General features: G+C 42.9%; 1 protein-coding gene across 8 annotated transcripts in view; it reads right to left on the reverse strand.

Annotated features, from left to right (window-relative positions):
- Positions 1 to 26,748, reverse strand: part of ZNF462 (zinc finger protein 462) — a 152,855-nt gene that overhangs the window by 56,777 nt on the left and 69,330 nt on the right. For all 8 annotated transcript variants that reach the window (XM_061163481.1, XM_061163478.1, XM_061163482.1 and 5 more), the window contains 2 exons: positions 24,576 to 24,694; positions 19,163 to 19,354 (listed from right to left, as the gene is read on the reverse strand). In XM_061163481.1, coding sequence (XP_061019464.1) covers positions 19,163 to 19,354; positions 24,576 to 24,694 — 311 coding nt within the window. The remainder of the gene's footprint in view (positions 1 to 19,162; positions 19,355 to 24,575; positions 24,695 to 26,748) is intronic.

Here is a 26,748-nt window from a genome sequence, read left to right on the forward strand (position 1 = left end):
TTGTGGCATGTGGAATCTAGTTCCCTGATCAGGGATTGAACCCAGGTTCCCCACATTGGGAGTGTGGCGCCTTAGCCACTGGACCACCAGGGAAGTCGCTCACCTCCAGCTCTGAGCAAGGTCCTTGGGTATCTGGTAGGTGTGGTGATCATGCCCACCATCAGTGACACTCTCATGCACATCTCTCCCTGACCCTGCTGCTCCTGTCCTTTTCTGCCCGTTACGGGGTTTTCTTTCTCTTGATGGCACTTTCTTCCATCTGATCAACAGTACATATGCACTGGTCGATTGGCTGGCTTACCCCACTGTCTCTTGAGGGGTTTTGTCTCTAACTTCTTCACCTGCATGGACTTTTGGATTTTACGTCATTACCCAGGAGGGCATCTGATCTTCCTTGGGAACTGCTGGCTCAGCTGGGCACAGAGTATCTGCCCAAGACCCAATATGAGAAACGCAAGGGTCTGTACCAAGAGGCAACCCTACCATTGCACCACTGCGTGCCTCAGCCTCCAGAGGGTCGTGGCCAGTGTGCAGCACCATGGACATCAATGCTTAAGACTACAGTCATTCATTTAAATAGCTCATTTCCTTCCCTGCCTACATGTGCAAGGCAATCTGCCACCCTCTGGGAACAAAAAATAAAATGATGGCCTCTGCCTTCAAGAAGCAGGTAGTCCTTATATGTGGAATCTAAAATACAATACAAATGAACTTATCTATGAAATAGAGAATGGACTTGTAGTTGCCGAGGACGCGGGGAGAGGGATGGAGTCAGGGTGTGGGATTAGCAAATGCAAACTATTACATATAGAATGGGGAAACAACAAGCTCCTACTGTATGGCACAGGGAATTATACTTATCTTGTGATAAACTATAATGGAAAAGAATATGAGAAAGAATGTACATATATGTATAACTGGATCACTTTACTGTACAGCAGAAATTAATATAACACTGCAAATCAACTGGACTTCAATAAAATAAATTGGGAAAAACACGTGGATGGTCTAAGGCGGTGGGAAGTAGAAATTTATTAACACAACAACAATATGATCAGCTCTGACACTAAAGAGTGCTCAAAGACGTGAGCAGCGAGGAGGCCCTCAGTCATATAGGAAGGGTTAGGAAGGCTTCTGGAGAAGACAAGATTCAAGTTTTCAAGGATGAGTGGGAATTAGCCAAGTGAATGAAATAAAGAGGAGGTCAGGAGAAAGTAAGTGGAGAAGGACATTCCAGGAAGGGCTAGCAAGGCCTGGAGCGTGAGAGCAGGACCCCATGCAGACAAGGCATTCAGAATGGCTGCAGTGAGGGACACAGCAGAGAGAAGGGATGAGAGTGACTCTGAGAGAAACGGGGTCCAAATACTGGCTTTCCATGCCGAGCTCGGAATCTGTTCTGAAGGCAGAGCAGCCAGCCACTGGAGGGTTTGAAGCAGGAACCAGGTGAGATAACGGCTTCGTTTTTTTTCACCTTTTCTGTGTCTATAAATTGCACCCAGAGTCCTGCCCCATCTCTCAGATGGGGAAAGCAGCTAGGCATAAATGCATTCCCACTGGGAGGGAAAACCAACCAACAGCATGTTCCTTATTGATGAAGCTGCCTATAACTCCATGGTGTTTTCAAGTAGAAAACTCAAGTAGAAAACACCAATGTGGTAACTTTTCCCCTCTGGATTTTACTAGCAGCTTGGAAGTGTTCATTTGAAATTCAGTTCCTACTGTTTCTACTGAACACATTACATTTACATCTGGAATAGATTATGGCCCTACCTATGGGAAGGAAAACTGGAAATCGAGTAGGCTACCTTTTCTGCTCTCTAACAACCCTTCACCTGTAAGAAAATAATAAGGAAGCACAGGAAACCAAGCGGTGTGTCCACATGTTGGCAAACATCAAAAATGTGTAAACATCAGCCAAGATCTTGTGGTCTGTTTTCAAATACAGTGCCTCAGGAACATCCAAAATGTTTCTATATCCATATTTTGCTCCTTAATTTTAGCACCCAGCTGTCAACCCAAGGACTCATTTAGACCCAACTCAATGGACAAAATACTATTTTGTAAAGTGTTTCAATGGACTTCCCAGGCACTAGTGGTAAAGAGCAGGCCTGCCAGTGAAGGAGACGTAAGAGACTCAGGTTCAATCCCTGGGTCAGGAAGATCCCCTGGAGAAGGGCATGGCAACCCACTCCAGTATTCTTGCCTGGAGAATCCCATGGACAGAGGAGCCTGGTGGGCCACAGTCCATAGAGTCGCAAAGAGTCAGACATGACTGATGGACTTAGCACACAGTACACAAAGTGATTTAATATTCTTCTGGGTTCATTAGCATTTTATAAATGGTTTGTTTCATCACAACAAATATTGTATCTACTATGTGTTAGGTATTTGACAGATACCAAGACCATCAGAGCTCACATTTCAAGAGCTCTCCAGTTGTCAGGGAAGATTACTGAAACACACAAAAATGAGTGCGTACTCAAAGAACAGGGCCAACACCCATGGGCATTGCTATCTATTGTGAGCGGAGAGGCCAGAAGACCTCGGTGTCTCGGGTGTCAGACAAAAAATCCAGATCTTGACTTACCACTTTAAACTACTGTCAGGACTATTTACAGGACACAACTAACTTTCACCTTATGAGTATAGGACCTCTACTCTAGAAAGTTAGGTTTAGAATATACTGCATGCTTCAAATAGAAAGATGGGTAGGACACAAATGGTGCTCCTGATGAGCTCCCTTTCCTGTGCTGTCATGGAGGTGGCACAGCCCTGTGCCACCTGTCTGCAGGAGAGAGTGGCCACATCCCCGAGGGGTTTCACAGGAGGGAGAGCAGACTCATGTCAGGTGTCGTAGGAAACACCGTGAAAGGTACATGCACCTGGCTTTGAAGGACAAGCAGGGTCTGGACTTGTGGAGGCGGAGGGCAGGGCAGCCGGGAGATGAGCATGGAGAATGTTGAATGGGAATTTTTTTTTTTTTGATAGGCCAGGTAGAGCTGTTGGAGAATCTTGCATAGGAGAAGGATACGATTGATCTGATCCTTGCTAAGAGTAGATTGAAGAGAGGTGTCTGTTGGTTAGGTGGCTATGCTAATTGCTTAGGTAAGAGACAGGGGGGAGGGGTGGGTGTGAGAGGAGGTAAGGAGATGGAACTAAAGGACTGACTAGCCAACAGACGGGAGGTGGGTCCAAGGAGATGCAATAGATTCTAGCTGGGTGCCAAGAGCCCTGGCAGAGGGACAGGTTTGGGAGGAAGCTCATGAATTCCCAGAGGCTGAGTGAGACATCCAAGTGGATAAAGTGAGGAGCGGATAGAAAAAGACAGTCTGGGGCTTAACCTGATGATGGCTGGATGCAGAGATTTTAGTGGCATCCTCAGAGAAGTGAGAGTCGATCACAAGTGTCTGTGAAGAGGGAGAGAGCAGACCAAAGGGCTGAGGACCAGACCAGGGTCCACGTGATGGCAGCTGTCGACGTAAACAGGGGAAAGAGACAGTATCATCAGAGAGGCCAGTGGAGAGCCTGAAACATACAGGAGGACCCAAACTCTGGGAGGAGTCTCCCGGGGAGGAAGGTCAGCAGTTCTAAATGCCACGGACAAAAAAAGAAGGATGAGGCAGGGGCAGAGGCTGGGGACTTGTTTGTCTGAAGTCGCTGCCCATCCTTGTAAAAGCCATTTCATTAACGAGTTAGGGCCAAAGTCACATGGCAAGGGATTCCGGAGAGGCCAGGGGAGGATGAGGGAGGGGGCGGGGTTAGCGGGTGTAAACAAGGGAAGAATGACTCTTTCCCAGAGGGCCAGTCTCGGGAGCCAGCCAGCAGGAGGTCACTTCATGAGTGGCTTCAATAAAATGCTGAAGGCACAGATTCTAGTCGTTCGAGAAAAGAAGGCATGGAGAGGAAGACTAAGTTGGGAGTAGTTGGTTCTTTCAAGAGATTTGGAAGCTAAGATTGCAACTGTGGGAATAAAACTGCAGAAGGTCTTATCCAAGAATGGTTTTAGTATGTAAAACAGCCCCAGCACTTTTCCTGGGGCTCAAGGGGCTCCTCGTTTTAGTCTCCCAGGGAAAAATAACACATCTGAGAACTGAGGTTAGGGAGAGCTGTGGAGTCAGGCTGATCCTAACCCTTCCCCAACCCCGCCAGGTAGAAACTGGGACCATGCTTAAGATGATTTTCCTCCTTCCAAAAACAGCAAAGAGGTGGTTACGGAAGTTCCTGTTTAATGGAAATGCTGTGTGGATTAAACCAATGTTCATAAAGTATTTAATAGACATGTAATAAAGGATAGTCATCATTAACTTAAAAAATATATATTAATGCCAATAATAATAATAATAATAATGTCTAACTTAGGGTCTTCTCAATGCATTACATCTACCTATTAGGACATCAAGTGCTAAAGAGGTTCTTGTGTGGCTGGTTTCAGTTAAACCCCAAAGTTCAAAAACTTCAAATCAACAGGACTCTCGTTTAAGCACCACTTTCCAAACTCTGAATTATTTTAAACTCCCAAGAAACAGTTCATGATGTTAAGAGATTTCATTCAGCTTCCAAGGCAAGATGTGAAAGTTTTTTTTCCTTTGCTATTAAAAAAAAACAAAAAAAACCCCTCATTAGTCCCTGGTTGCTGACAAATGATCATAAATTGACAAGGAATTTATTTCTACTATGCTACTTTAATAGTGTCTAAGATTTCTATGGTAATTTAGAATGTGAAAGCATTTTCATATGTTATCTCATTTGAGCCACAAAATAACCCCATCAAATAGGCATCATTATCTTATGTATAAGAAATAAGAGAAGGTCAGTTATTTATCTCAGCCACACACGTGAGACGGAGGCAGTCAGGCCCTCTGCCCCAGGCTGCACTTGTTGGGTGATCCCTCCCTCCAACTCCAGTGGTACTTTCTGGATTTGGACTTTAAACTCAGGGGTCCAACAACCCCATACAGGTTACTACAGAGAGATGATCTATATGGAGAACTGGCTTTGAAAACACCATTTGCCCCTCATTTTCAAGAGCTCCAGTTGGGTCAAAATAGGTCCTCCCCGGCATCGACTCAATCAAAATGCACTTAGCGACACACAGGATGAGTCGTACTCCACACCAGCACTGCAGCGTGACTCCAAAATTACCCCGGACAAAAAACCCTTCTGAGTTGTTGAAGAGGTTCAGTGGAACCCTTGGATGCTTCCCCTGAGTGGGGGTGCCCAAGGCGGGGGCCACAGCTACCAGACTCCCTAGAGCAGGATCTCTCCTGTCTCACATGCTGCTGACATGTTGCTTTCAATCACATTTTACCCCTTCCAGATATAGGAAGCCCAGAGGCCAGATGAGAGATGCTCCACCTGGTCCACAAGGAGAGTTGGAGCTGTGGATGGAGCTGGCCTCAGCATCGCTTAACTTTCCATGGCTTTATGTCACCATCACTCCCCTTACTGAGTGATGATGATTAGTATAAAACCCACCAATTTATTCAGTATATTAGGAAAGCTGCTTTCTCACACACTGTTGTTGCCTTCTCTCCATTTAGAAAATGGTAAATAAGTAAATAAAATATTAAACCTGCCCTTGACTTAACACAGAGCCACCATCCCTTCCTCCTGTAGTTCTCAAACACTCCTTTCTGCTCTGGCCACATACAATGGGTGGATATCTATGCACCCAACATTCTTCCCTAGGGATACTGTGATTTAGATAATATCCCAGAAAGTTAGAAGAGGGAGAAATGTGGTGAAAAGGACTATAAACCTACTTGCTAAGCTACAGGGATAGAGGCACATAAGAGTGAAACCACTGGGGGAAAAAACAAAACTGGAAAAAATAAATCTCTCGAGCCTACATTTTATTTATTTATGTTTGGCCACACCACACAGCATGCAGGATCACAGCTCTCCATCAAGAGACAGGACCTGTTCCCCCTGCAGTGGAAGCACTGGTCTGCCAAGAAGTCCCTCCATTTTGTATTTTAACACGGAACTTAATTTTTTAGGGAGTTTTCCCCCCAGTCTTTCATTGTGTAGATAACATAACCAAGAAGCAAGAGTATACTATAGATATATTAGCAAAACTGGCCTTACTTTATTGTTAACAATATACAGAACTTACCGATTTTAATGTATTAGTTGGGAAGCTTATGTGCATGCCCAGCACTAACCTGTGTCTGACTCTGTGTCCCCATGGACTGCAGCCCACCAGGCTTCTCTATCCTTGGGATTCTCCAGACAAAAACACTGGTGCAGGCTGCTATTTCCTCCTCCAGGGGATCTTCCCAACCCAGGGATCAAACCTGTGTCTCCTGCATTGGCAGGCGGATTCTCTACCACTGAGCCACCTGGGAAGCCTCAGTCTGGAAGCTTACTTACACTTTACTATGTGCCTTTAATTGAGTTATCACAACTGTTCCTTCTAATAGACATGTTGGTAGCATTATTTTTGCTTGCATGCAAGTTAGATGTGGATTTCTCCATCTTTCTTTCTCTGTATTCCTAATTAAAAACATACCCATGGTCAACATTTAAAAATACTATTAAATCAGAGTAACAGGAAAATCACAACTCACAAGCACAATGTAAAAATTTGTGATACCACAGCTACTAACTCTCTAGCTGCTCACTCCATTTATTCCTGTTCACTTTGGGGCAGGCAAGGTAAACAACTTCTGTCACCTTGCTTGTGAGCACCTGGCTGTCTCTTTCATTCAAGTAAAGTACTTTGAAAAACTTACAAGTAAACTGATGTTATACAGGAATAAATCTCAAACATTTTTTAAAGTAAAACAATAACTCAAAAAGATACATGCACCCCTACATTCAAAGCAGCTCTATTTACAACAGCCAAGACATGGAAGCAACCTAAATGTCCATCAACAGATGAATAAAGGATATGGTACATACAACAGTGGAACAGACTGGTTCCAAATAGGAAAAGGAGTGCGTCAAGGCTGTATATTGCCATCCTGCTTATTTAACTTATATGCAGAGCACATCATGAGAAATGCTGGGCTGGAGGAAGCACAAGTTGGAATCAAGATTGCCGGGAGAAATATCAATAACCTCAGATATGCAGATGACACCACTCTTATGGCAGAAAGTGAAGAACTAAAGAGCCTCTTGATGAAAGTGAAAGAGGAGAGTGAAAAAGTTGACTTCAAGCTCAACATTCAGAAAACTAAGATCATGGCATCCAGTCCCATCACTTCATGGCAAATAGAAGGGGAAACAGTAGAAACAGTGGCTGATTTTATTTTGGGGGGGGCCAAAATCACTACAGATGGTGACTGCAGCCATGAAATTAAAAGACGCTTACCCCTTGGAAGTTATGACCAACCTAGACAGCATATTAAAAAGCAGAAACATTACTTTGCCAACAAAGGTCCATCTAGTCAAGGCTATGGTTTTTCCAGTAGTCATGTATGGATGTGAGTGTTGGACTATAAAGAAAGCTGAGCGCCAAAGAATTGATGCTTTTGAACTGTGGTGTTGGAGAAGACTCTTGAGAGTCCCTTGGACAGCAAGGAGATCCAACCAGTCCATCCTAAAGATTAGTCCTGAGTGTTCACTGGAAGGACTTATGTTGAAGCTGAAACTTCAATACTTTGGCCACCTGATGCAAAGAACTGACTCATTTGAAAAGACCCTGATGCTGGGAAAGATTGAAGGTGGGAGGAGAAGGGGATGACAGAGGATGAGATGGTTGGATGGCATTGCTGACTCAATGGACATGAGTTTGGATAAACTCTGGGAGTTGTTGATGGACAGGGAGGCCTGGCATGCTGCAGTCCATGGGGTCGCAAAGAGTCGGACACGGCTGAGCACCTGAACTGAACTGAACGGATTACCACTCATAAAGAAGAATGGAAAAATGCCATTTGCAGCAACATGGATGCAACTGTAAATTACCATACTCAGTCAGAAAGAGAAAAACAAATACTGTATGATATCACTTATATGTGAAATCTAAGATAGGACACAAATGAACTTATTTACAAAACAGACTCACAAACATAGAGAACAAACCTATGGTTGCCAAGGGGAAGAGGGTTGGGGGAGGGATGCAGTGGGAGGCTGGGGTTAGTGGGTGTAAACCATGATACCCAGAATGAATAAACAAGGTCATACTGCATAGCGCAGGGAACTAGATTCACTATCTTGTGATAAACCATAATAAAAAGAACATTAAAAAAGAATGTATATATATGTGTATGTGAGTCAATTTGCTGTACAGTATAGTTGTAAATCAACTATACTTCAATTTAAAAAAAGGTAAGCCAGATTTGTGGTTAACAAAGATAACCCTGAAAACTGATTTGGAAAGTGTGAGATGAGAACCCTGAGGACTGGCAGAAATCAGAGGAAGAACAGGAGTGAGAGGGTTATTCAGGGTTGGGGTCTGACAGGCTGGAAGCCAGACAAGAACAAAGGAGGTCGAGCCACAAGGATACAGGACAAAGTCCTTTTGAAATGGCTAAGCCTAGGGTCTGGGTTGAGCAGACAAGGGATGGGTAGCGGCCAGAGAGAATCTAAGAGTCTGGGATGCTGGAGGCAGAGTGTTCATGGTGAGTCCAGCCACAGGTGAAGGGTGGTGGAATACAGGTGGGAAGGAGGTGAATCTCCCTATCTGAAGAGGCCAAATATTCACTGGGCCATATCTTTGAGTCTATTATATTGAAATTCCAAAGCGCGATGGTCATAGCTAGGATATACAGGCAGGTTGTGATCCTGGAGCTGAGTTCACTGAGGAAGATGAAGGAACATTCCCGAAGATAAGGAAATAAGGCGAGAGCAGACATCAAAATGTGAAGGAAGTAAAAATGTTCTGAACAGGTAGCAGATTGTAAGGATTGCACTTACTCTCCCTCTTGGCTGCTGGAAGGAAAGGGATTAGTGACTTTGGCTGCAGAGAACTGAAAGGCAGATGAGGCTGCCATTATGGGGGGTGGGCACAAAGCTAGTTAACCAGAGGAAAGGAGTGTGCCCAAGGAAACCAAGTGAGACGCAGCATCACGATACTCACGCAGCCCAATACCACTGGATTTTTCCAAACATCATGTGACGCAGGTGAGCTCCAAGTCACTGAAATTCCCAGGCTTTTTCACACATAAACTCTTGTTTCGTCCATTCTCCTTTTAGCTGCACTAATTCAAATCAAGAAATTCTTATTAAATGGCCTGCCAAGTGCTAAGACTCTGAAATAGTCCTTGACCTCAGAGAGCACACAGCTTAGCTGGGGGGACAGATATGATAACTGACAATTATAAGAATATCTGGCAAGTCTCGTAATGGAACTGAATACAAAGGTCAGAAGCTACCCAACATGTTTTATATTTATATCCTAACAGAATCTCATTTTCAGCTCATTACTCTGAACAGTCTAGACAGTCTGTAATCTTGATATTGTCATTTAACTTATGGATCATTTGCCAATATTTCAAATGTATTAAGTCTTAAGCAGTAGGAAAAGAGGCTTAAATAATTTTTTAGAAGATGAGTGAAACTTAAACTAGATGAATGAAGTTCTGATTGGCTAAACCTCAGAGGCTTTATGTAATTCTGAGACTCCCGTGTTAAACACACATATCACATACATGGGAAAATACTTGAAGCCTTTAGGTACTCAGGATTTATTATCTGAAGGGGAATCATTTTTGTTGGTTTGTTTTGAGATATGGCTGCTCACATTTTAAAACTACAGTGAGTCAAATTGTGAATCTTTCAAGTAAAGACAAAAACATAAATAAAAGTAGTTTGTATACTGTGGTATCAGTTTTGAAAAGAATTAAAATAACAAAACAGAGCGTGTTTGTATATGCAAAGAACCTATGTCTAAGTGATTCTACAGCAGACTGTTATTAGACTCTTTCGGGTGCAGAGAGTCTAGCATTATTGGTGACCCTCACGTCTCATGTTATACATTGCCATAAGGCTGTTCTTTAATCTAGTAGGTATTACTCTTGTAATCAGAAGGAAAAAAATCTATGTAGGCATCTTAAAAAGGGATAACTTGACTTAAAAAGGGAAAAACTGCCTAGTTTTAATGCACACTCATTTTTGAAGACACCTACAGGTATCAGCATGACACACCCATAGTTTAAAAGTACCTTCCACTTTCGAAGGGGACAAGGACCTTGATGCTGGTCTTCCTTGGTTAGCCTGTCCCTTAACAATTCAAAGGCCTCTTCCTGGTGTTAATTACCCTTACAGTTTGGTTCTACCTCTCATCACCTTGCCAATTATCCACCCAACAACTTCCCTACAAACCCCTACTCTAGCCAGACTGATCTCCCGGCTGTCCCAGGACCCCTTCTTTTGTAAGTTTGCTTGCTTTCTGATACTCCTCCTACCAGAATGGACTTCCATTCGGCTGTAAAATTCCTACTCGCCCTTCAAGGCCCAGCCTGAGCCCCTACATCTGTCAAGAGGCTCTCCAGGACTTATCAATTCCTCCTCTTCTCCGTGGCTACAGTCAATAAAATCTGCAAGCAGAATATCTCATTCATTATATTCTGCTCTTTTAACTTACCTCTGTGTGTCTATTAACTTAGGCTCTAACAATAAAATTTGGCCTCACCTTCCTTTGGAAACTTCCAGCTCCCCCAGACACATAAGAAGAGGTTGTGTCTTCATCACTCTGGCTCATTTACGGCTACGTGTTTCTGCTGCAAGTCTTTGATAAAGTGGCACAAAGGTTAAGGGCATGAGCTTTGGATTCAGACAAGGTCCACCACATATGGGTTTTGTGACTTTGGGACTCATCATTTCAGCCCTCAAGGTCTCAGTTTCCATCTCTATAAAATAAGGCTAATAATTTGTACCTCTGACTCATTAGACATATTAAATCTGATGGCAAATTTAAGGCAATCAGCAGAATAAAAATTGTAATAATTTTATCACTTCAAAACAAAGTGACAGGCAGAATCCTTATAAAAAACCAGAAGGGTTGACTTTAAAACTAGTTGGGGGGGGGGGGGGGGGTGGGTGGAAAGTGGAAAACCAGCAGTGCTAAGAATCAAGGACTACAGAGAAGGTTTAGAAGGAAGGTCCCGCCTTGCTCATTGTGGTGATCACGGAGCTTTGCTGGAGGGCTTACAGAACATGAACATAAAAGATGACATAAGGAGGGTGGCTTACACAAGGCATGTAAGAATATTCTTTGTTCCTAAGGAGCTGGAGAGCCTCACCCTGGAATGACTTCTCCAAGAGCAGTGAACAGGTAAATAATACCTTAGCTGGGCCCTGCCCTCTTAGCCAAACACCTGCTTTGGGTTGAGCCTGATGACTCTGAAACTAGTTACAAAGTAGAAGAGCCCTCTGGCAGGAACATGGCCCTTCCTGGGCAAAAACAGCAAGGGACTGACTTCAGTAAAAGGCAAGCAGAATTGTTCACACCTGAACCTCTCCCATCATTTTGGCCATTCTTTATCTCACTATTTCTAAGTACCATCACTGGGATTTTTCTATTGGATATTATTATTTAGGATTATGAATGAATGAAAAAACATGTGCATCATTTGGACATGCTGGGCCATATAATCAAAACTCACATAGTTTAGAAGATAAATAATAGTTGTTTGGAAAAGGTTATTTCTGGCATCTTCTCATCTCAGCTCCGAGAAACCATTCTTTTTCACATGCCCATGTTGGTCAGGACATACCCTCTGTTCCAGCAAAGCTGTCCCAGGATTTCTACTGCTTGAATCATGGCTCACACATACTCGTCCTCCCAAATCCGATACTTGTGTAAAATCCTCTAGCGCAGAACAGAATTTGGAAGAGAGAAGAGGATCTATGAATCACAAGAAGTCTCAAAAGAGTTTGAGGGATTTTATATTCAATATAATTGCACTAAAACATTTAGCTCTGGTTCCAGGGGGAAAAAAAATCGAAGTGGGCAATGATAAGACAAAGAAAAATTCTTTCTTTCAAAAAAGAACTGAGATTAATAATTTAAGATGATTTGACTAACAACTGAATGTATTTTCTGCCAAAGAATAAATTTTTCTTTCTTTTAGATGCTTCCCGCACTGAGGTTCTGGAGGACCGTAAGGTAATCTCCAACCAACAGTAAGCTGTGGAATTATGCAGCAAATTCTAGAGATGCTGGGAACTAGCTCTGAATGAGTTGGGTAGTATATGCTTGTATTTCTGATGAACAAATGTTTTTCTTGGCATGGGAAGAGGGAGATGGGCAAGTTGACTGAGTTCCCAGGACATGGAAAGCTTTCATTTGAAATGTTTTTTCCATCCTTGGCACATGAAACTGTGGCTAATTCAAAAAGTCACAGAAATCTCAGGCAGGTGGGTTTCTTGGGAAGGGTCTATCACATGATATTCAACTTTAGGGCAGTGATAATTTTGGAGGCTTTCTATTTGCTGACAGGTGCAAGGTCTAATAATTTAACCACCAAAGACTTCTGGATGTCAAACGGAAGATGCGGAATCACCTATACCGCTCTGCACGCCTGGACTTACAGATGTCTTAGGTCTTTATAGGAGAAATGCCACTCTTCATAATAAGCATTAAAGTAAACTCGAGATCACATTTTAATGTAGAAATTCAGATGTCAAAAATGGAAGGTTAGTGTTCTCTGGCCAGATAATTTTGAGACCAGCAGAATCTATTAAAAATTATGGCCAAGCAATTAAAATTATGTCTCGTATCCCACGTGCTAAAAACGATGTAAATCTTGGTACTTCACAATTATTCACTGGAGAGTCTCTGTTCCTTTCTTGTCATTTTTAAAGAAACCACCTCTTCCTTCTTTCACTCCACGAGAAATCTGATTACAACTGGAACCTGTGTGGAAGGTTCTGATGCCCTAGCAGCTAATTGGATCCTCTTAAAGGTTGAATTTTATGTCTTACCTATTTAGAAATCTGAAAAGCTTCTCTTCAAAAAGCAGGCATCTCAGATCTTAATTTTTAAGTGTCAAGTATTGCTGCAGTCAAGGTTAAATGAATTGATGGTTTGGCGCTAGACTCAATACAATTCTTAGAGAAGATTTTCTTTTAAGCTTAAGTGTAATTCACACACTAATATTGTAAAGCTCTACTTAATGTCATACATATCATATATGAAACAAAGAATGTATTTAGGTCAAGTTATATTTTAAGTGACCTCTAAGAATAGCCTATATGTTAAATATAAAGGTCTATAATGGCATTTATTAAAGATGGGATTAATTTCATGGGTTCTGCTATAATTTTTTCCACTCACCATTGTAGGGGTGAGTGACAAACTGCACACAGGGCAAATCCATGTCCATGCTCATGCCTTTGCATATAAAGTTTTATTGGAACACAGCCATGTCCATTTGTTTACATATTATCTATGGCTGCTTTCCCATTACAATGGCACTGTTGAATGGTTTTAACAGAGACTCTGTGGCCCACAAACTTGAAAGTATTTTCTATCTGGCCCTTTACAGAAAAAGTCTGCCAAATCCTTGATTTATAGCTTGTAGAAATCAAGCAAAACAAGCCTCCTCTAACTCATATTATGTTAAAAGACTGGCAGGCAAAATTTTTAAGGAGAATAAAAATTTTTCACTAATCTATGAGTTTTGTTGGTTAGTTTCACTCTATAGCTTCTCTGAATTGGATTTAACTGCAACCACTGTATGCTTTTGGACAAAGACACAGAAAAAAAGCTACTCCATTCCAGGGTCAAATGATTATGTGCACTTGCTCTAAGGGGCTTAGCAGGGGACTACGCTGGTAAATGTCTCCAGCGCCACCACTCTTTCTGTCTCCTCCTGAGGACTGGAAAGGCTTACAATTTGTCTCAACGTGCAGTTTCCCAGTTCTACAGAAGGTCTTGTTATCCAGTGAACAACAACAAAGTCGAAAATACTCTTTGTCGAGGAAGATTGTTTCCTCTTGGCAGACTGATGCGTCAAAGTTTCTGTTAGAGCAATCCCTACGGTTACATCTTTGGATCATTTATCTTTTGAACTTGCCTCTTAAATGCAAATGAAATAAACTTACCCTTGTACAGCTTGGTTCTGTGGAGTTTGTCAGACATGTTAGGAGACTCAGTACAACTAGCTGAATTGCAAACTGTGATGCCTCCAAGAAATCGTTGGCCAGTTAAAAGAAGTCAGTATAATCATCTACCTAACTATTTCCACTGGAAAATTAGTGGAGAGAACCAAAAGCATATCCACAGGTACAAATGAACACCAAGAAGATCATCAGTGGATGAGTAATCAGAGTATCCAATGGCTGGTAAATGTCAGTCTTTAGCAGAAGTTAAAGTCAGAGACTGGCAGACGGAAGCACACAGGAAATTCTTCCAAGCTCCCAGCAGAGCTGCTTCAAATGCACAGAAATGGAAATGACGACCTCAGGTGCTGGGGGCAGTTAGTACAGAGATGGTTGCAAACATAAGGATTTGTTGGCGAGAACATGCAGGATGGAGAACGTGTGACCAAGTGGTAAACTTTGTTATGCTATGCAGACAACTTGGACTTTGATACGACATGAGAAGTGCCTGTGGTTTTTTGAGGAGAGATGCCCTGATAAAAAATGCTGCTGATCAAATATCATTCTAGAGTTTACAACCGAAATGCCAACTGAAAAGTTGTAACAGAAAACCCTTCACTTTATAAAAAAAATAAATAAATAAATCACGAAGCTCCTTATGGTTTGCTACCAATTCATACTAGCAAAGACGTCTCTTGTTGGGTGGGCTATATGGAGATCTGTCTTACAAGGAGGTTTTCATGGCCAAAAGTTCTGGGTGTTTCCCCTAAGTTGCCATTAGGGCACAGGCTAAAAAACTATCTTAATTCTCATATACCTTATGTATTTTGTACATGGTCTTAGGGTCTGATTTTTGTTTCAAGTGCACCACAGTAGCTGCTTCCTAAAGCAGGCCATTCTGTGCAGCATAACCGGAGAGAGCGAAGAAAGAAACTGAACGGAAGAAAACAATGGAATGTCACCATTGGCCTGACCTCTTACAAAGGATAGAGCTGAATTTCAAAGTATGTATCCACCACCCAGGCCCCGGGGGACTCCTCAGACCTAAACAAATCTCATCATGAAACTACACTGTTCTAAGTTTCTCTCTTGTTTTATATGTATACGGGTATGTGTGTTTTTCTGTACTGAAAGCAATCTAAGAAAAAGCCTGATACAACCCAGTCCTCTATTTTATATGGCAGAAGGAACCCAGTAAACACAAACACAGCAGAACACTTCCTCTTGTTGACAACCTTACGATTTCAACTTAATGCATTGTTTAGAATAGCAATTATGTGTCATTTCCCATTATCTTACACACAGAATCAGCACTGCTTTTCTTTCCAACCACAGATCATGGAGAATACAGAGAGACCACATGCTGGTGAGACATGTCAAGACTGACATCCCAGAGTCTAAGAGTTCTGTTTATGTCCAGAGCAAGTGTGTGGCCAGGCAGTGGGAAGGAAATCAGCCCCCCTCTCCCATACCCCATCTTCTCCCGTCTGCCTTCTTGGCTTCCCTCGCTCTCTTGGAGGGCTCCCTTCTCTCCCTTGTAGGGCTCCTCTCTGGATTGGGAGGCAAAGCAGCTTAGGAAGAACCTTCTTGTTCAGCCAGTTTCCTTCTGCTGGAAAAGACTGGCTCACTCTCAAGACTGCAAACATTTGACCACTGCAAACAGCAGTGAGCATGTCAAGTCGTTTTATTCACATGTCTCACTAGAGGATCAGAAAGCCAAGGACACACTGGTGATTTCCCTGGTTTTATGGATCTCTACTCCCCCCAGGCCTGCAACACATTTTTGGTTCTTGTGTTCAGAGCGACCTGGCATCTGCAGTGTGGGAAACCTTAACTGAGAGCCAGCGGCCCCGCAGCTTCTCCCTATTAAAATGTGCAATTGGATTTCACATGCGAGTTTCAAACACCATTCAAGGCGTGATTTACAGGCTACTGTCTGGCCCCACAGCTGTTTTTTTGTCCCCCAGATGTAACCATTTCTAGGAATCCACCAATCGGTTCCCCAGCAAATAGCCTGTCCATTTTCAACCTCTTCTATCATTCTTGGGCATTTTGAATCACACAACACCTACATAGAAAGGATTCAAGAAAATATTGATTGAATGGACAAACTGTTAATTTTTCTTTCCATATTATCCATTAATGAGAAAAGCCCATTTGAAACCTTTTTTCTGTTTACCCCACCTTAAACCTTTAGGTTCACCCCACTTAAACAATCACTCCTGACCCACTGATCCAGATTATTTACATACATTGAAATCAGCACAGATCCAATGAGTTCTGTGTAAGCCTCACTAGAGTGGCCACCCAGAGTGTTCACATTCATTATCCTTTCTTCTGTAGAAAGAGAAAAACACTTTTAAATACTGCAACTTATATCCCTGTAGCTAATAGACTACCTGTGTTACACAGAGAGTTAGCCAACATCATTTCATCATATTTCTGCAACCACCCTTCTCCCAGGGTCCTAACCTTGTCTAGCTTCCAAGAATCAGAAATCACCCCTGAAAAAGTTGAGGCTTCAGGCTAAGAGCTGCGGTTAGTTCAACACCATGCTGATAACATCTTCTAAACATTTGATTCTGAACTGGGCAGTCAGAATAGCACTGTATTAATTTATGATTCTTCTATGCATCACACAGCTCCTGGCAGAGAGTACAGGCTCAGAAAGTTGACTGAACTTGACTCTTTTTTAGCCTATGTAGAGGAAGGTAGGGCTTCCCAGGTGGCACTAGTGGTAAAGAACCTGCCTGCCAACGCAGGAAACATAATGAGACACGGGTTTGATCCCTGAGTCGGGAAGATCCCCTGAGGAGGCATGGTAACCCATTCCAGTACTCTTGCCTGAAGAATCCAATGGACAAAGGAGCCTGGTGGGCTACAGTCCGTAGGGTCACCAAGAGTCAGACACGACTGAAGTGACTTAGCCAGCACGCTCACAGAGGAAGGTGAGCCATGCACTGAGTGGTCTGCAGGATGTCCATGTGCTGGGGACTAAGACCCACCTTCCAAGGGAGGAGGACAAAGGGAAAAGAAGGTAAAACATGAAGACAAATGTGCCAGGAAAAGCCTTTGCTAGGAATGGTGCTTGGATAGATCTATTTCACCCAAGTGTGAAAGTGCTAGTTGCTTAGTCATGTCTGACTCTTTGTGATGCCATGGATTGTAGCCCACCAGGCTCCAAAGCCCATGGAATTCTCCAGGCAAGAATACTGGAGTGGGTAGCTTTTCCTTTTTTCAGGGCATCTTCTCAACCCAGGGATCGAACCCAGGTCTCCCGCATTACAGACAGATTCTTTACCACCTGAGCCACCAGGGAAGCCCCATTTCACCCAAATGGCTCCATAAACGTAGCTTCCATTTCAGATAAAAGCAACTCATTAAAAATCATGTGAATGCTTGTTATCATGTGAAGACCTTACAATGTACATAAAATTCTGTTTTTCCCTTTGTTGCAATATACCAATATCTTCCAAGGAACAGAAGCTCAAGGTGCAAAGGGGATATTTTCTGTAGTGTTTCACATGTGTTCCCCGCCCCTATCTCCCAAGCCCGCTGCCCTTAGCTTTGAGACTCCAAGTTTTCCTGGAAAACAACAACAACAAACAACACAGGCTAAACTGCCACACATCAGCGGAAGAGACAAGTGTGCTCACTTCATTACGAGCCACCATCGTAATAAAAAGCCTTTACTGTTAAACAGAAGCCCTTCAAGATAGGAATACCAGCAAGGAGCTACTATGTTTAACCTGGTGTTTACTGATTGGCAAAGAAAAGGCCACTAAATTCTGCAACTCAACAAAGGGAACTTTTAGTCCCAGGACTTACCTTTCCTTTTCCTCCCAGCTTTCTCTGCTCAGACCTTGTGAATGAAGGTTCATCACTTACTCTTTTGCTAATCAGAGAGTCAGACCACGTGGGCATGCTGGGGCTGTCAGATCGTCAGGTAACCTAAGAAGTCTATCTTTTTAAACTCTTACATTAAATATAAGCCCAAATTCATGCTTCGGCCTCAAAGACCAAAACTGCAATCCAAGGATGTAAACTGCTGCATAAAATGACCATTTATTAAATGTATATCTTTTCTCATTAATCTCTCAAGGCCATCAAGGGATAGGTATCATCATCCAATTTGACCTTTGAGCGTAGGAAGCTAAGATTGCCCAGGAAAACACAACTGGCATTGAGAGAAGTAAGACTCAAAGCCAAGCCTTTGTTCCCAAGAGCCCATGAACTTTCTTGCCAGCCCACTAAGCTCCTACCAAGGACGTAACGACAGACCTTGCTTGGGAAACAGTCCGTTCCCTGACCTGGGAAGGTTTCAGGCTGGCGGTCGATAACTGGTTACCAGAGATGCTGAAGAAGGCATTCAACACCAGGTCAGGGAAGAGAGCAGCTCCTAGCTCTCCCACCTCAACAAGACTCTACAGACTTCTTCCTCTCCTAAGCCTGTGACTCTGCAGTCATCTGAGGTGAGCAATTAACACCATTCCGTTTCTTGGGTTGATCAAAACCAACCATGCTTTGCTGGGCTCTCCCACACGGGCCATCTCGCTCTCATTCTCTCTGGCCTACATCTTTGATTACACAGCCCATGAGAAGACTCCCTCCAGGGCTTCCCGGATGTAGCCTGAAGCTCCGAAAGTGGGCAGTTACTCCCTCCCTTCAACTGATGCTTCCTCATCAGTCTTCAGCCATAAAAAATAAAAAAAGTCACAAGGTGACTCCGAAATGACACGTCCCCACCATTCACCCTTTGCATTCCCGCTCTGAATTGTGTTAACGTATACATCTGGTACCCCCAAACACTTCACAGCATACATACCAATAAATAATACCAATAAGTAAACGAAGGGACACGCCCAGTATTCCTTACGGTCCTGCGCTCAGCCACCGCGGAAGAACTCAACACGAACCCAGCACACACGCGCTCTCCACAAGCTGCACACACATCCGTGCAAACACGTCTTGTCTCGGAACCAGAGAGATGCTCACCGAGTTCACTTCGCCCTCCACCTCCAACGTCTATACTGTTCCAACCTTTTCACGTTTCTTCCTTCACCTGAACCATCAGGTTTTCATACACGATTTTCTTCTAAAAAGAAGGCCTGGCTGTTAATCCCCGTCCACCCCCGCCCCGATGGTGGATGCCCGCGTCGAAGCCCGGTTTTACCATTGGAATCTTCCACTTCTTCGGCCGGGGTGGCTTTTTGGGAGGCGTGGTGGGCGTGTGAGGAGAGGAGGCTGACAATCCGCGGCCTGGGGAGGGTCAGGGCTTTTCCGTGGCCCTTGAGCGAGTGTTCCTTCAGCTGGCTGATTGTCATGGTGGAAAAGGAGCACCACGAACACTTGTAGGCGTGCTCACCTGGAGGAAGACAGTGGGGGCGCCAGAGGAGGAGGAGGGGAGACGGGAGGAAATAACGCGGTGAGTTCACTCAGAGAGCACGCCTCAAGCTGCCTGCTCTGAGGACCCTCTCAGACCAACCCCTTGGCAACAGCATCCCCCCAACCCTCCAGCATCAAGTGACCTGGTCCCTCTTCACCCCATGCTCAGTTCACGGGAAGGAGCCTACGGTGGATTCCCCAGCAGAGCCTGAAATCAAATGTCTAGCTAGCTCCCTCAGAAAGTCTTCCCATCTCTCTCCCTCTGTCTGTATAACAGAAATGACTGTGTCCGTTTTCATTTCAGCCTTTGCATCATCCACAGAAAATAATACACTTCATTCTTAGTCCAAGGGTTGATGGGTGGCTTTCCCAGCACCAAGTCCCTCGGTGCAAACTATTGTGCCATCCTCGTAACTCACTTCCTTGATGACTGACTCTAGGCCTCCTGGATTTCACACATCCTATATGTGGGGTTTTCTTTGGACCTGTTCACAAACTTGAGAACAAAACTCTATTTCCCTATCTGATCAACAGTACAGAAATGGGTCAAAGTGATTTCTTAAACGACAGAGGTGTATACATATATAAAAATGTGTGCATCTGTGTGTAGCTCATATATTTTTAAATTTTTAATTTTATATTTTTATAAAATAAATATTTTATATTTTCAATATAAAGGGCATTTAAATAGAAATAGCTCAGTTGGTGAAGAATCCACCTGCCATGCAGGAGACCCCGGTTTGATTCCTGGGTCAGGAAGATCCACTGGAGAAGGGATAGGCTACCCACCACAATATTCTTGGGCTTCCCCTGTGGCTCAACTGGTAAAGAATCTGCCTGTAATAAGGGAAATCTGGGTTTGACCCCTGGGTTGAGAAGATCCCCTGGAGAAAGGAAATGCTACCCACTCCAGTATTCTGGCCTGGAGAATTCCATGGACTGTACAGTCCTTGGGGTCGCAAAGAGTCAGACACAACTGAGCGACTTTCACTTCCCTATGTAGAAATAAGTATTTTTTTTATTCAAAATAATTTTCATTGGAATATAGTTGATTTACAATGTTGTGTTTCTGTTAGTACAGCAGAGTGAATCAGTTATACATATATCCACTCTTTTATAGACTCTTTTCCCACAAAGGTCATTACAGAGTACTTGAATGGAGTTCCCTGCGCTAAACACCAGGAGGTTCTTATATGTAGCGTGTCTATGTCAGTCCCAATCTCCAATTTATTCCCCCTCTTTCCTTGGTAACCATAAGTTTGCTTTCTAAAAGTACTTTCCTTTTAACTGTTTTTATACCACTGAAATACAGCACAGATCACTATGATCAAGTTAAATGAGAGTATGATTTACTTTTGCCCTAAGCCAGCTTTTAAATGAACTGCAGGGTGTAAAATGGGCATGCATACCTCATTGGACAGACAAACACTGGTACAATCAACTCAGAAAGCAATTCTGCTTTTAACAACAATAAGTTTAGAAAGCTCAGGACTGAAATTCAGTAATTCCAGTTCTGAGAGTTTATATTAAGGAAATATCCTTTAGTACTTAGAAATCTCTATTTAGAAATATATATTATTTATGCTTAGAAAAGGGATGAAACAATCTAAGTCTCCAACCCTAGGGAAATGATTAAGTAAATGTGGGTATATCTTCTTGATAAATTACTATTCATTAAAATAAATTCTTAAAGAGTTGGTCATACACAGGAAAATAAACTTCTGATACTCAGAAAAATAGAAAGGCATAATACATTAAATTATAATCACAACTAGGAGAAAAAATTACAGAGGAAATGGTTGAAAGGAAATATTATCAAATATTAATAACAGTGGTCTTTAGATAATAAGGTTGTGAATGGCTACTACATTTCTTCTTTTATTTTCAAATTTTCTCTAACGAACATGTATTTTTTACATTTATTTTTAAGGTAAAATGTAAAATCCAGAGGAGAGGACCAGTGAATGTGAACTGAGGACGATGCTGCTAATGTGCTACAGACAAATTGCTCACTATAGCAAAGCAAGGAAGAGCAAGTAAACCTCCATCCTTGCTTTTACCCTGTTGTGATGGTTACCTTCCTGCCACCTAATTACTAAGTGGAAAATTACTAAGTGGTTTCATGTGAGGCGAGGCCAGCATCCAAAGTCCTGCATTCAGCCTCCTTTTTACAACTGATGACCCCCACAGCGTGCATTTCCAAGAAAGCCTTGAAGAGACCCACACAAAACCTTGAATGATGCAACATGCTATAGCCCAAAGCAGAAGGGAAGCTCAAAGAAGTCAGAGGACCCAAACAAGAAATCAGTCAATTCCATGCTCCTCAAACCATGACCTGGGAGCTACAGGATAATGCTGGGCATGAACAATGATATTTACTAACATAATAAATACAGGGACCTCCCTGGTGGGGCCCAAGTTTGATCCCCGGTCAGAGAACTAGATCCCACATGCTGCAACTAAAGATCCCTCATGCTGCAACTAAGACCAGGTACCGCCAAATAAATAAACACTTTAAGAAACAATTAAAATAATAAGCATATATGTCATTTTATATACTACTGTTCTTCTTATTTCACTTCTTGATTTTTCAGTGCAAAGATGGCTATGTGAACCCTGGTGGGTGGTCCTAAGTGGCATAACTTGAGAGAGAATTCCAATCCAGGTATCTGGTTAGTACACACTACTTTTTGCCCTTTAAAATAAAATACTCTGTGGAGTAGAACAGACAAGTCAAGAGTCTTTTTGGAAAATGATTTGACTTGAGCCATGTCATAGATACCAAGGTTGCAAGATACCAAGATGTCCAAGGTGTGCAGAGGACTAGATAACATGGCTCCCACTCTCTCTGGACGCTTTCTTCTTGCCAACCAGTCAGCACAGAAGGCCAGTCTGCTTGGTCAGCTCCAAGAATATATGCTTCAGCTCAATGCCCTAGAGTCAGTGTGTAGCCTGTGGCATTTTATTTTAAAGTCCTTCCCACAGGCCAAATCACTTACCCAACTCCCACTGGTAAAGTGTTTTTGACAAGGCTGAGATCTATAGGAGAAACTTCTGAGGATGGTGTCCCAGCTGAATAATTTACAATATACACCAGTTAGAGAAGAATGGCTTGATCCCCAAAACTTCTTACTCCTTGGACTTTAGTAAAATGTTCTGGGAGATTTAAAAATACTAACAGAAAAGAGCCTATACAGCTAATCTGCCGACCACCCCCCGCACCCCGACACCTGCTGTGAACTTAAAGCTTCAGTAGTTTTACTCCATTAAGACAGTTCAACAGAACCCAACATTCAGGAAATAACAAAGAGATGGTCTTATTTCCACAGGGATGCTGTTGCTGCTGCTAAGTCGCTTCAGTAGTGTCCGACTGTGCGACCCCAGAGACGGCAGCCCACCAGGCTCCCCCGTCCCTGGGATTCTCCAGGCAAGAACACTGGAGTGGGTTGCCATTTCCTTCTCCAATGCATCAAAGTGAAAAGTAAAAGTGAAGTCGCTCAGTTGTGTCTGACTCTTAGCGACCCCATGGACTGCAGCCTACCAGGCTCCTCTGTCCATGGGATTTTCCAGGCAAGAGTACTGGAGTGGGGTGCCATTGCCTTCTCCGCCACAGGGGATGAAGAGATGACCAAAGTGAAGGACTTGTGTTCTGGGCAGTTTTCATAACCATACAACAGAAGTTAATAAATGAGACGGAAAAGTTCTAGCTGACTGAAAAATTTAAAGCTAGAATTCATGGTGGGGAGGGGTGGAAGGGAGGTTCAAAAGGGAAGAGATATTATGTTTATATAGGGCTGATTCACTTCATTGTATAGCAGAAACTAACGCAACACTATAATGCAATTATACACCAATAAAAAAGTAAAAAATAAACTAGAATTCAACTAGTATTCTAAATACCTTAGCTGAGGAAACTCATGGAGGAGACTTGATCTCTAGAAGAATCTCTGATAGTATCAGTAGCTATTCTAAAGTTGTCTGTTTCCCCAACATCCCCCTGCGTTTGAAGCAAGTTCCTCAAGGGCTGTGGACACCTCTGAGAGGGCACCAGAGGCAGCGGTACAGTCGGGCTTCTCAGAGGACTGAGGAATCATGGGAAATGCCCCCAGACCCCACCCCGCACTGCCTTTCCTACTCAGGCTTCTTTCCTCTCTTGGCCGAGTTCTGATTAGCTATCTGTGGGCATCTCTATCATACGCCAAGTAGAAAAGAGCAAAACAGAGAGAGGTAGCAACATGTGAGTGCAAGGATGTTTGGTTTTTGTTCTGGAGTCAGATTCTCAGTGAATGGGTTCTGTGGCTGAGAAAGTGTTCAGTGTCAGTTGCTCAGCTGTGTCCAACTCTTGCAACCCCATGGACTGTATAGCCCGCCAGGTTCCTCTGTCCGTGGAATTCTCCAGGCAAGAATACTGGAGTGGCTAACCATTCCCTTCTCCAGGGAATCTTCCTGACCCAGGGATCAAACCCGGGGCTCCTGCATTGCAGGTGGATTCTTTACCATCTGAGTCACGAGGGTGGCCATGAGCAGGACACTTAATTTTGAATGTCTGTAGCTTCACCTGAAGAGTGAAGAGTGACAACAGCATCCACCCTTTAGGGCTGTTTTGAAGATTAAATGAGATGATGACTATCACACCTTCTTAGGGCAGAGCCTAGTCGTTAAGGGATGTACATGAGACCAGCCCGATGAGAAGACAGAGTAACAGAGGTCAGCACAGCTCCTGGACACTCAGGACCCAAGGTCTCTTCTTATCTGGGACATGGAAATGCATCTAAGGGCATCTCAGGAGAAATCTCAGATATCCTGATTTCTCTCTGCCCCTTTCAACATTTCTAAGATTATAACTTTATTTTAGTTGGAAATTACTTTTAGTAGATGTACCAATTCTTGCACTTCCATTAGAAAGTCTATGTAATTTAGATATTTCTCTTAAAAAAACAGAACCCATGAGTAGCAAAAATCTGTTGGTGGATACATATTAGTTGAATGAACCAACTATGACATGGGTGACATGGGGCTTGGTATTATTTTGCCTTTGGGGCCATTCTTTTTCTTTATTAGATTGAGATAAAACTGAATTCATGACGATTTCAAAGAAAACTTATTCTCATGTGTATGGAGCAAGAGACTTAAAATTTCACTCACTAAAGACCACTGGATTTCAAATTCAGAGAACTAGTGTACAACGAACAACAACTCACCAGCATGAGCTTTGAGGATGTGTGTCTTCAGCCGGCTGTTGTAGGAGGACTTGAAGGAGCAGAGTTTGCATCGGAATGGTTTATGGTGTCCGTGGTGGGTTTGCATATGGCGATCCAAACTGGATGTAGAAGAGAAAAAAAAAAAAAAGGAAATGACAGGATTAAAAACAGCATCCAACATTTTCTCATTGCCCTTTTCCAGAACTCCCATTTCTAAGCTGTTCAAAGTAATTTTGTTACTTTCCAAGGATGGCACTTAACCGGAAAAAAAAGATTGGCAAGAGCTGGGGAAGCTAAAGGAAGGAAGAAATCAAAAATGTTTTTGGATTGAGAGACATGGCAATGGAAACAGGTCTTGGTAGACTTATTTTCCCTCCTCTAAAGCATTGCAAAGTAGAAGAGGACATCCAAAAACAAAAGGTAAAATACGGACAAATTAAAGTTTTCTGCAAAGTCAGTGAGGAGTGTCTATCAAAGAGGCCTTGAACTTATTCCCCATCTTCCCCCACAAAATGAGATTTAGAGAAACTTTGTATGTAAAAAGGGCTGACTTTCTTCTTAAATCTTAATTCCACCATGAACACCTGTGCAGGGCAGGGAGCTTTCAAAGTGGCTGAACTATCTGCGATGGGCTGTCTGTTTCCACAGTCTTTATATATATGGAGGCCCAGGGCAGGCATGTTTATGGGAAGCTGTATGATCCACAGGCTGGCCTTGCCTTCTGATAAAACCATGTTTGCTGTATACCAGTCTTTCAGAAGCAACTTATACAGAAATTATTATAATGAACTCCCAGTATTTCATAATAATTACTACTGTTAAAAAAATAATAAATCTACCAAACAAGGTGTGGGAAGATGTTCTAATTTGTATCAGTGCCCCAGAGAACTAGATTCCATTCTAAATGACTCATATGGGAACGGTACTTCTTAGCATTTAAATATATAATATTCTCCCAAGCTCCCAAGCAGCACTTTCCATTGCCTCAGGACACCTCCTTCTGGACGTCCTTCAGCTATCTTAAACTCAACCAACCCGAAACAAAAGAGTCAGTTTTTTTTTTTTTTAATCCAAAACAAATTCTCTTCATTTCCTTGTTTTTAGAAAGAGCACTTCCATGCTGTCAGTCAACTGGACTAGAAACCTCCATGTCATTTGCACTGTACTCTGTCCAGTCTCCCCTCCAAGAAGTCAATTTTTCCAAGCCATGAAGATCGTCCTTCCCTTAACTGTTTCCCAAGTTCCCTTCTAACCCATTGGCTCAGCTATCTATCATGAGGCTCCTACTTGGTCTCCCCCATTTTTTTCCCCCCAACTCAAAAGCGCAAGCGATGCAGTCAGACTGCCTGGGATCAAACACCAGCTATTAGTCATAAGCCAAGTGGCCTTGGGCAAGTTACACAACTTCTCTACGATAAAAGACCTGACTTCTCTTTATCCATAAATGGAGATAATAATGGGACCATACTTCATAGGGCTGTTCTGAGAATGAAATGAGATAATGCTTGAAGGTGCGTAGCACACTGGCACACAGTGAGGCTTGACAAATGTCAGTGATTAAGATGTCTACTCATTACAGTCTTCCTTTTACCAGTAACGTAAATTACAAAGCATGCATTCCCCATTCAAAGACCCCAAATAGGGTCTCAAGTATTCAGACTTTACCTTCTACTATATCACTTAAAAATTAGTCCAACCAAGGACTTCCCTGGCGATCCAGTGGTTAAGACTCCATGCTTCCACTGCAGGAGGCATGGGTTTGATCCCTGGTCAGAGAACAAAGATCCCACATATCTTGTGCCCCGCCACCCCAAAAAGTCCAACAGGACCACCAGCTGAGTGCCTCTGAGCATTACCTTCTTCCTCAGGACCCTCGTCTCTCATCTTTCTTTCATACTATATGTTCTTTCCAAACTCTTCAAGTCCTACCTTCCTACTTGAAGACTTGACTCAAAAACTCCCTGGTTCCATAAAATCCTGATTCTTCAAAAGTGGATGTACCATCTCTCTTCTTTGAAACTTCGTAGCATTTTATTGATACATTTTTTAAAGACATGTGCGTTATTTTGCCAAGTCATTTGTATACTTCCTTTACTTATAACTCAACTAGACCCTGAGTTCCTTTAGACCACCAACCATGTCCTATTCATGTTTATATTCCCCCCAAAGCATT

This window comes from Dama dama, chromosome 16 (genome assembly GCF_033118175.1).
Source record: "Dama dama isolate Ldn47 chromosome 16, ASM3311817v1, whole genome shotgun sequence".
Taxonomy (NCBI): Eukaryota; Metazoa; Chordata; class Mammalia; order Artiodactyla; family Cervidae; genus Dama; species Dama dama.